Raw genomic sequence first — 9,561 nt, forward strand, 5'->3', positions numbered from 1 at the left:
GTGCTCCCCAGATTGGGCCTTGCCCCTGCCTATTTCTCTTTCCTTCCCAGGCCCCGCAGAGACAGACAGGCTCCCAGGCCTCTGCTGCCCTGCCGGAAACCCATGGGCTGGTTTGCACCTGCTCAGCAGCTGGCCCCACCCTGGCAGCAAGGAAGCCACCTCCAGCAGTGAGCCCCTGAGTGCTTGGGGCACGGCCCTCTGCCCTGCTCGCCTGCCCGTGCCTGCAGTCACCCTCCCGATGGGCTGGCCTCAGCTGGGGCCCCACAGCAGCAAGGGGTGCAGTGGTTTGCCCCATTCTGCTGGACTCCGCCAGTGAAGCCATCCTGTAGGGGGCTGGGTGCACATCTGAGGACACCTGGCACTGCGGGCAAAGGCAGAGGAGCCCGCCAGGGACCCCATCCAGAAAGCGGAGAGGGGGAAAGGCACCAGCTGGGGCAGGCGGCAGAGCAGGGCAGAGAATGGTCACAGCAGCTGGTGCTTTGGCTGCAGCGCCCAGGGCTGAGACTGAGAAGCAGGGTGAGGGTAGGATCAGCTCCTGGTCATGCCCTGAGACCACAGGCCACAAGTGGCCAGAGGGTCTGGAACTAGGAGTGCAGGGGTTTGACGTGGTTTCCATCATATCCAGGGTTTGGGTTTGGCTCCATGGCTCAGTCCCCCCATACACATTGCTCCAGTGCCCCTGCAAGCAGCCAGCCTTGGCACTGGTGGGCGGGGGGGACGGTGCAGACAAGGCCAGGACCTGCCCCCTGCTCCCTTCACCACAAGCTGCCCCCTAAGGAAGGCAGGCCTGCCCCCCAACCCAATGGGCAAACCCTTGTTTTCACTGCATTGGGACCAGCTGTGGGCTGGGCTCTCCGCCCCAGTGCTGGATTGGATGGTTTCACAGCACTGCAGCCGGGCGGGAGAGACAGAGCAGGGGACCGTCTCACACAACCTGAGCGCACCCAAGGCTGCTCTGGGGGGCCATCCTGCCAGACCCTGTGCATTCAGCTTCCCTTTGTCTCAGTGGGGTGCAGCGCCCTGACTTCACTGGCACAGACTCTGCCTGTTACCCCAGGGCCCAGCTACCTGAGGCCCCCAGACCAGGGCTGAGCCCCCAGACTGCCTAGTGGGCACTCTGGGATGCAGCTGACCTCTTCAGGGGCACTCCTAGTGAAAGCAGCCAGACAAGGGTTCTAAACCGGTCACTCTTAGTTACAGCCAGACAAAATAAAACCCTGCACAGAGCCCCCTGCCTCAGTTCCTCACCCTTCTGAATGGCCAAGATCTCCCCCTGCAGCTCATGCTACTGTGAATCATGGGAGTGCCACTCTCCACCGGCTGGGCCTACAGTCAGAAATGGCCCTATGCTACCCCCATGTCCCTTTGGCCCTAGTCTGGAAGCAGAGTTCCCAACCCTCCAGCATGGGCTGGAATCTCCAAGAATTAAAGATTAAGCTTTAATTAAAGATTCTGTCATGTGATGAATACATGTAACCAGAACAAGCAGCCCTGCCTGCGAGTCCCTCAGTGTTTATAAACCCCACCTCCAATACCTGGCTCCTCAGGCTGCTTCTGAGGATATTCAACTGCTCCAAGCCACTCCTAGCAGACTGTTCCCAGCGCAGATACTCCTTAGCGTACCTGTTGTTCTAGCAGAGCCGTCCCTGGGAGTACCACTGCCCCCCTTCTCCCTGGGCTGGAAGGGGCACCCTGACAGCCAAGGGGCAAACTCCACCTACACAGAGCTGTCCAATGATCATGTTTTGTACATGGATTCCCCCAAATCTCCCCAGGAGGTACACTGGGAGTGCATACACCAGAAAACCAGAGCCCCCAACAGCTGCATTTGCCCTTGCCTGGAAGGATTTGCCGTGGTTTGGATGCAGTCAGGCACGTACACATTTAAACACAGAAAATACCCGAGTCCTAATGCACTGGCCCCGTTGCCCTAATGCCTCCAGCAGCAGGACGCTGTGGCCATGACCATGGCACAAGGGGGTCTGCCCTCTTGGGAGAACCCCTGAAGGCCAGGCTCACAGGCAGGGCCAGAGAAGCTGCCTCTCCAAGTGGCTTCTGCTCTCTGGCCAGGAAGAGGCCTGCAGGGCCATGGCCTCCAGCAGCCCGTCAGGGTTCACCTGGAAGCTGGGCCCTGCTCCTCTGCTGGTTGAGCTGAAGTGGGCCTGGGAGGGGTTACTGCTGCACCCCCCACCCCTGCCCCACAGGACAGCCTCACACACAAGCAGGGGAAATTAACCGCGACTGCTCACGACTCCTTCGCAGGCTGGCAGCTCCTTGCAACAGCTTATCTCTAGTGGCAGCCAGTGCAAGGGCTTCTGGGACATGCTCACTACTGCCATCTCCCCCTGTGACACCTGCTGGTCTGGGGCTGATGGGGGCCTGCACCTCAGAGACCCTTCCCTCCGGGCTCTAGCCCCACCCACCCAGGAGCTGGCGCCGGCACACGCAGGGCGTTAAAGCTGCTCGAAGACACCCCTCCCCAGAGCGTGGGGTGAGGTGCTGTCGCTGCATGGAGCGCCAGTGGGAGATGGGCTATGCTGTGTCCGCACCCAGCTGGGCCACCCCCAGGCTCGCTGCAGGGAGCACCCCGCCAGGCAGTGCCAGCACCGCTCTGCTCAGCCAGCTGACTAGTAACCCCAGCCCCACTAGCAGCAGGGAACCGCAGGGGCACAGCTGGGGCACACCGGTTTGGTGTGACAGTTGCAGATGGGGGGCAGCCGTGAGGGTCCTTCCTCCAAGGAGGGGCTGCCGATCCCAGCCGCTGGGGAGCGCCCGACCCTGAACACCCACGACACAGGCAGCTCAGCAAGGAGACAGAGTGGGACGGGGCTGGGCCAGGGAGGCCAAAGGCCCCTGCACAGGTGTGGCTGACAGAGCCAGAGGGAGCTACGAGACAAGACCCCAACCCACTGTTTGGCAAGGCTGGGATATTGTAACCAGGAGAAAAGCAGGAAAGGTCCCGAGAGGCAGAAGGATCAGTGCCCCCCACACCCCTGCCAGCTGCGGGAGCACCACTGTTTGGTCATATAAAGATCAGAGTGGCTAAACCTGAGAACCAGTCTGTTGGTGGCACAGAGCCCAGCGCACAGACTAGCTGGGGCACCGGGGGGCTGTCCTGCTGCGCCCCCACACCGAGAGGGAGGAGTCCGGAGCAGCGTCCTGCACGGAGCCTTCCAGGAAGAGGGGGAAGGGTGCATGTTCACGGCTATTTCGCCTTCCAGGAGACCATCCCTGCGGGGAGTCCCACCGGTGGGGATGCAGAGGAGACCCGAGCCTAGCTCTGCTAGCAGCATCCCCGGGGTGAGTTCTGCTCCTTTCCCGGTTGGGAAACGCCCTCTCCCCCACAGAGCTGGGCCTGCCTCTTGGGCCAGGGCGCGCCCCGTCACGGCACACGCTGGCCCCCAGGGAGTCCCAGCAGACGGAGCGTCTGGAGGAAGAAGGGTGGGGGCGGCACGGTGAGACTAGCTGTCGGGAGGAGCAGCTGGTAGAGGTGGAGATGCAGTGGCAGGCGATGCAGCAGCTCCCGAGTGAGGCGCAGCCTGCGGAGCAGCTGCTCGCCCAGGACCTGCCGAGAGAGAGAGAGAAATGGGGGCTCAGGAGCGAAGAGCCCTCGAGTCGTCGTCCCCCCCAGCACGGCACGGCAGGGATCCCCAACAGCGACTGAACGTGGCACTCAAAGGAAGTGAGCAGGGCCAGGCCCCAGCTCTGCCAGCTAGCAGCCCACAGAAGTGGGGAGAGGACATTGTACAAAGCAATCAGCGGCCGCCCGCGTGGGATCCTCAGCCCATCCCACACGACACAGTGCAGAGGCTGCAGGACCGGAGGCTGAAAACCCTCCTCTGAAGAGTGACTGAAGACTGGCATTGCTAGTGCGGACTGAGGTAAGAGGGGTCTGGAGAAGGAAGACAGGTCGATTGGACACGCCCAGCTACTAACACAGGGACTCTCAATGAAGTTCTAAACTGGCAAATGGAAACACTGTCACACAATGCATATGTCATCTGTGGAACTCACTGCCACAGGATGGCCCTGAGGACACCAAGAAGGACTGGACGATAGGCAGCGAAGAAGGGATATTCAACCAGCTCCCAGAAACCAGGAGGAGGCCTAGTGTGAGGCAGGTCGTACCCCTTCCTCTGCAGCATCTGGTCTGGACGCTGGGCCAGGTGACCCCCAGGTCTCAGCCAGTCCGGCAAGTCCTTTGTTCACTCACTCCAAGGTACCCCTCACTCCTGACCCGCAGCCCCCTGCTATCCCAGCCCTGGCCCCCTCCATGGCAGGCCAGGCAAAGTGCTCTGCACGCCGGGCTGACCGGGGGGCTTTGCATGCAGAGCTCAGCAATGACGGGCCTCCCCTGAGACGAAGCCACGGCTCCAGCCCAAGCCGTGGGACCATGGTGCGCAACCAGCAAAGGGGTGCCCGGGGCAGGGCGGGACAGAGCCCGGTACCTGTGTGTGGGGCAGAGCGCTCCCCGCAGGCAGTGGGAAGGGCTCCCCCAGGACTGTGCCCACACGGGCAGAGTACACGTGGTCGCCCAGCGCAGGACACAGCAGCAGCGTCAGGTGCACCAGGAGCTGGCTGGGAAAGGCTGTGGCGAGGAGAGTGGGGGTTAATATGGGTACCGCGCCCCCACCCCGCCCCCATCCGCGGGCAGCAAACGCACCCTCGCCCCCTCCTGCCCAGAGCCCCTCCCTGGCAAGGATGGCAGGAGACCTCCCAGTTCAGCCCCTCACCCCCCGATCTGCGGCCCCGCTGGGCAGGGTTGTCAGGAAGAGCTGAACACAGGGCTCCCTCACGGAGCCCATTCCCCACCTGTCATGGGCTGGAGCTGCACCAGGCTGCAGCCCGGAGCCACGCCCAGCACCCTGTAGTGGGTCAGGGTTTGCTTCACCTCCTTCCTCTCCACGCTGCGGCGGGACGGGGCAGCCACCGGCACCACCTGCAACCAGAGCAGAGCCACACGCTCAAGGGAAGGCTGGAGCCGGAGGGACTGGCCAGGCCCTGCAGCCATCCCCACCCTGGGGCCCCACAGCCCTTTGCTCCCAGGACACAGCCTGCCCCCACAGAGCTCCGCAGCCCCCCAGAACACAAAGCCCAGTTAACCCTTTCCTTACCAGCTGCAGGTCCCCAACCTGCTCCAGCTTCAATCCTGTGCGGATTTCCCCCTCCACGGCAGCTGGGACCCCGGCAGTGACAGCACTGGGGGGAAGGAGAGGGGGTTACAGGGTGGCCGTACTCTCTGGGCTCCGGGGCTCACGATGGGCTGGGGTGGGAGCGGGGCAGAGAACGGGAGACGAGCGAGACGAGTCGGCGCCCTGGGGCTGCAGGACAGTGCAGTCTCTGGCGCACGGCCAAGCGCCCTGCTGCGGGATGCGGGAGAGGGACGCTCCACTCGCCAGCACGGGGCAGGAGCACTCTGCAGGATGGAGCCCACTCCCTGGTAAGTGGGAGGGGTGGGGGGTCTCACTCACCGGTAAGTGGCGGGGGGGCGCCCTGCTCTCCGGAGCTGCGTGAAGAATGCATGGAGCTGCCGCGTGGTGCCAGGGCAGCCGGAGAGAAGCACGAGGCCAGAGCTGTCCCTGGAGGAGGGCGTCAGATTCAGTCCCATGGCACAGAGCCAGCGCCGGAGATGGGAACACAGCGCTGAGCTACGGAGAGGCAGCCCCCTGCTCCCCAGTGCCACGCCCTCCCCTCCCTGCCCCCCAGGGCCAACCCCTCCCTCTTCTGCCTGCCTATTTGCACCCTCCTCACCCCCCAGCACCCTCCCCTGCCCAGCACCCTTCCCTCCCCTACCCAAGCCAACCAGGCCCCTGCCCTCCGATTCCCCCCACAAACCAGCCAGCTTCCTTCCCTCCCTCTCCTGCCCCATCCCAGCAACCAACCACCCATTCCTCCTCTCCGTGGCGAGTCAATCCCTGGCCTTTCCCCAGTCACTTACTTCCCGGCTGCTTTGACCACATGGAGCTCATGGGGAAGGCTCAGCCTCTGGCTCAGATCTGGGAGCAGCGAAATCACACTCAGCTGCCCTGGACTGCCTGGGAGGGGAGCACAGGGAAGGAGCCATGAGCCTGGAGAGCTGGCCTGACCCCCTGCCCCAAGTGTCACTCCTGTGGGTGGCCAGGGGAACACCCCCTGTACCCCCTGCTCCCCCGCAGGCTGGGAGTGGAGGGACGAGCCCCTTCCTCTGGGCGGCCTTGCAGTGCCCGGCGCATGTGGGAGACGTGGACCCCAAGCACTCACCGGTCACAGCCAGGCCCGGGGGCTTGCTGATGGCCACCAGTGGCCCTGAAACAAAGGAACAGGCGAGGTCAGGGAAGGCCGGCCAGCCCTCCCCAGCGTCCCAGACCCCCTCTTCTTGGACGAAAGCCAGCCCAGATCCACGGCCACACCTCCTGCCCGTGGCCACACCCCGCCGCGCAGCCAGCCAGCGCCCTCCCGCCCAGGCCTCAGCAGGGCTGCTCTGCTGCCCCATCTCCCTGGCCCCACACCACACCCCCCCCACTCCCAGCGCCGCCCCCCCCTCCACACCACACACCCCCCCACTCCCAGCGCCGCCCCCCCTCCACACCACACCCCCCCCCACTCCCAGCGCCGCCCCCCCTCCACACCACACCCCCCCCCACTCCCAGCGCCGCCCCCCCTCCACACCACACCCCCCCCACTCCCAGCGCCGCCCCCCCTCCACACCACACCCCCCCCCACTCCCAGCGCCGCCCCCCCTCCACACCACACCCCCCCCCACTCCCAGCGCCGCCCCCCCCTCCACACCACACCCCCCCCACTCCCCAGCGCCGCCCCCCCTCCACACCACACCCCCCCCCACTCCCAGCGCCGCCCCCCCTCCACACCACACCCCCCCCCACTCCCAGCGCCGCCCTCCCCCTCCACCACACCCCCCCCACTCCCAGCGCCGCCCCCCCTCCACACCACACCCCCCCCACTCCCAGCGCCGCCCCCCCTCCACACCACACCCCCCCCACTCCCAGCGCCGCCCCCCCCTCCACCACACCCCCCCCACTCCCAGCGCCGCCCCCCCTCCACACCACACCCCCCCCACTCCCAGCGCCGCCCCCCCTCCACACCACACCCCCCCCCACTCCCAGCGCCGCCCACACCACACCACACCCCCCCCACACCACACCACACCCCCCCCACTCCCAGCGCCGCCCCCCCTCCACACCACACCCCCCCACTCCCAGCGCCGCCCCCCCTCCACACCACACCCCCCCCACTCCCAGCGCCGCCCCCCCCACACCACACCCCCCCCACTCCCAGCGCCGCCCCCCCTCCACACCACACCCCCCCCCACTCCCAGCGCCGCCCCCCCTCCACACCACACCCCCCCCCACTCCCAGCGCCGCCCCCCCCTCCACCACACCCCCCCCACTCCCAGCGCCGCCCCCCCGTCCACACCACACCCCCCCCACTCCCAGCACCGCCCCCCCTCCACACCACACCCCCCCCACTCCCAGCGCCGCCCCCCCTCCACACCACACCCCCCCCACTCCCAGCGCCGCCCCCCCTCCACACCACACCCCCCCCCACTCCCAGCGCCGCCCCCCCCCACACCACACCCCCCCCACTCCCAGCACCGCCCCCCCTCCACACCACACCCCCCCACTCCCAGCGCCGCCCCCCCCCCACCACACCCCCCCCCACGCCCAGCGCCGACCCCTAGTGCCACCCCAGTACCTTCCCGGTACACAACCGCTGCCTCCAGGAGCCCCAGCGCCTCCTGCCGGCTCCACGGCCCCCCGGCTTGCCCCACGATGCTGCCTCTGCCCAGGCCACCGGCCGCCTGCCTCCCAGGGCCCCCCGGCCTCAGGGGCTGCTGGTACCTGGGGGAAGGAAGAGCGAGGGGAGCTGGGACCAAGCAGCAGAACCAGTGAGCCCGGCGTGCTGGGGTGGAGACGGGAACCCCCCCTTCCCTTCCCCCCAGCCCCCCTGAACAGCCCCACACACAACCCCCCTGCTCCCCTCACAGCCCCCCACACAACCCCCCTCCCCTCCGCAGAGCCCCCACTCCCCTCACAGCCCCCACACAACCCCCCGCTCCCCTCACAGCCCCCCTCCCCTCCGCAGAGCCCCCCACTCCCCTCACAGCCCCCCTCCCCTCCACACAGCCCCCCCGGCTCCCCTCACAGCCCCCCCCACAACCCCCTGCTCCCCTCACAGCCCCCCTCCCCTCCACACAGCTCCCCCGGCTCCCCTCACAGCCCCCCCCCTCCACACAGCTCCCCCGGCTCCCCTCACAGCCCCCCCCCACAACCCCCTACTCCCCTCACAGCCCCCCTCCCCTCCGCAGAGCCCCCCACTCCCCTCACAGCCCCCCACACAACCCCCCTCCCCTCCGCAGAGCCCCCCACTTCCCTCACAGCCCCCCTTCCCTCCACACAGCCCCCCCGGCTCCCCTCACAGCCCCCCCCCACAACCCCCTGCTCCCCTCACAGCCCCCCTCCCCTCCGCAGAGCCCCCCACTCCCCTCCACACAGCTCCCCCGGCTCCCCTCACAGCCCCCACACAACCCCCCCCGCTCCCCTCACAGCCCCCTTCCCTTCCCTTCCCCCCGGGCCGCCCGCTCCCCTGAACAGCCCCCCTCACCAGGCCCGGGCGCTGCAGGCCGCTCGGGGGCCCCCCCCCGCGCAGAGAAGGAGTCGGGGCGCCGCCATTTAGCGCGTGCGCGGTGCCGGGCGGGGGCTGGAGAGACGGAAATGCCCGCACAGATCGGCCCCCCCGCCCCCCACTTCCGCCGCCCCGGGCAGCCCCCCCGGTTCCATCGACCCAGAGGGGAGCGGGACCGGGACCGGCCGGGAGCCGCCGAGCAGCGGCCCCAGCGCGGGCGGGGCGGGGCAAGAGCCAGCAGCCCGGGGCAATAGCCAGCAGCCCGCGGGCGGCCGGGGCAGTCCGCACCGCGAGACCCCGGGGCGTCCCTGGGGCCGCTTCCGGACCAACGCAGCGGTCTGGGCGGCAGGCGCCTGCCGCGGGACACACCGGAGCAGGTGTGAACGCGGCGCACGGGACACGGTGGGAGCCGCCTTTCTCTGCAGCCCCGTGCCTCCCTGTGGGCGCGGTCCGGGCGAGAGCCTGGAGACCGTCGCCGAGGGGCCAGCCGCTCCCACAGCCTGCGCCCTGGGGTGCGGGTGTCCCCCCCGGCGGCAGCGCGCCGGCCGCAGGGCTCCACGCCACGCTGCAGCGCTGGCCCAACAAGGTCACCCGGCGGCCAAGCACGCGCGATATTCCGGGCGTCTGCCCAGGAGCGGGGTCCCGGGGCTGCGCTGGCCGCCCCGCGGGGCTGCGCTGGCCGCCCCGCGGGGCGGCGCTGGCCGCCCCGCGGGGCGGCGCTGGCCGCCCCGCGGGGCGGCGCTGGCCGCCCCGCGGGGCTGCGCTGGCCGCCCCGCGGGGCTGCGCTGGCCGCCCCGCGGGGCTGCGCACTGCGAAGGGTGCGGAAAGCGGGAGGGAGCCCAGGGGAGAGCAAAGGCTCAAAGCGGGAGCAACCCGCCCGTGGGCAAAGGCCGGAGCCCTGGACGCGCTCAGGGCTGAGCCGGGGCTCCGCACAGCCGC

At 68.4% G+C, this 9,561-nt stretch overlaps 1 protein-coding gene across 1 annotated transcript; it reads right to left on the minus strand.

The window, feature by feature from the left end:
• Positions 1 to 1,237: 1,237 nt before the first annotated feature.
• Positions 1,238 to 8,692, minus strand: RPUSD3 (RNA pseudouridine synthase D3). The gene is made up of 9 exons (XM_074957275.1): positions 8,602 to 8,692; positions 7,693 to 7,838; positions 6,241 to 6,285; positions 5,939 to 6,035; positions 5,472 to 5,579; positions 5,115 to 5,199; positions 4,813 to 4,939; positions 4,449 to 4,588; positions 1,238 to 3,565 (listed from the first exon to the last, which is right to left on the minus strand). The coding sequence occupies exons 1-9, from the start codon at positions 8,667 to 8,669 to the stop codon at positions 3,383 to 3,385; spliced, it is 999 nt and encodes a 332-aa protein (XP_074813376.1). The 5' UTR covers positions 8,670 to 8,692; the 3' UTR covers positions 1,238 to 3,382.
• Between the last annotated feature and the right edge of the window lie 869 nt (positions 8,693 to 9,561).

This window comes from Natator depressus, chromosome 7 (genome assembly GCF_965152275.1).
Source record: "Natator depressus isolate rNatDep1 chromosome 7, rNatDep2.hap1, whole genome shotgun sequence".
Lineage (NCBI taxonomy): Eukaryota > Metazoa > Chordata > Testudines > Cheloniidae > Natator > Natator depressus.

Bases quoted from the DNA above. Each gene is read 5' to 3' on its own strand.
- RPUSD3 (XM_074957275.1), bottom strand. From the start codon at position 8,669: ATGGCGGCGCCCCGACTCCTTCTCTGCGCGGGGGGGGGCCCCCGAGCG. The intron at 7,839-8,601 runs GTGAGGGGGGCT...TCCTTCCCCCAG, and splicing joins GCCTGCAGCGCCCGGGCCTG to GTACCAGCAGCCCCTGAGGC. The intron at 4,940-5,114 runs GTAAGGAAAGGG...CTCTGGTTGCAG, and splicing joins AGGTTGGGGACCTGCAGCTG to GTGGTGCCGGTGGCTGCCCC.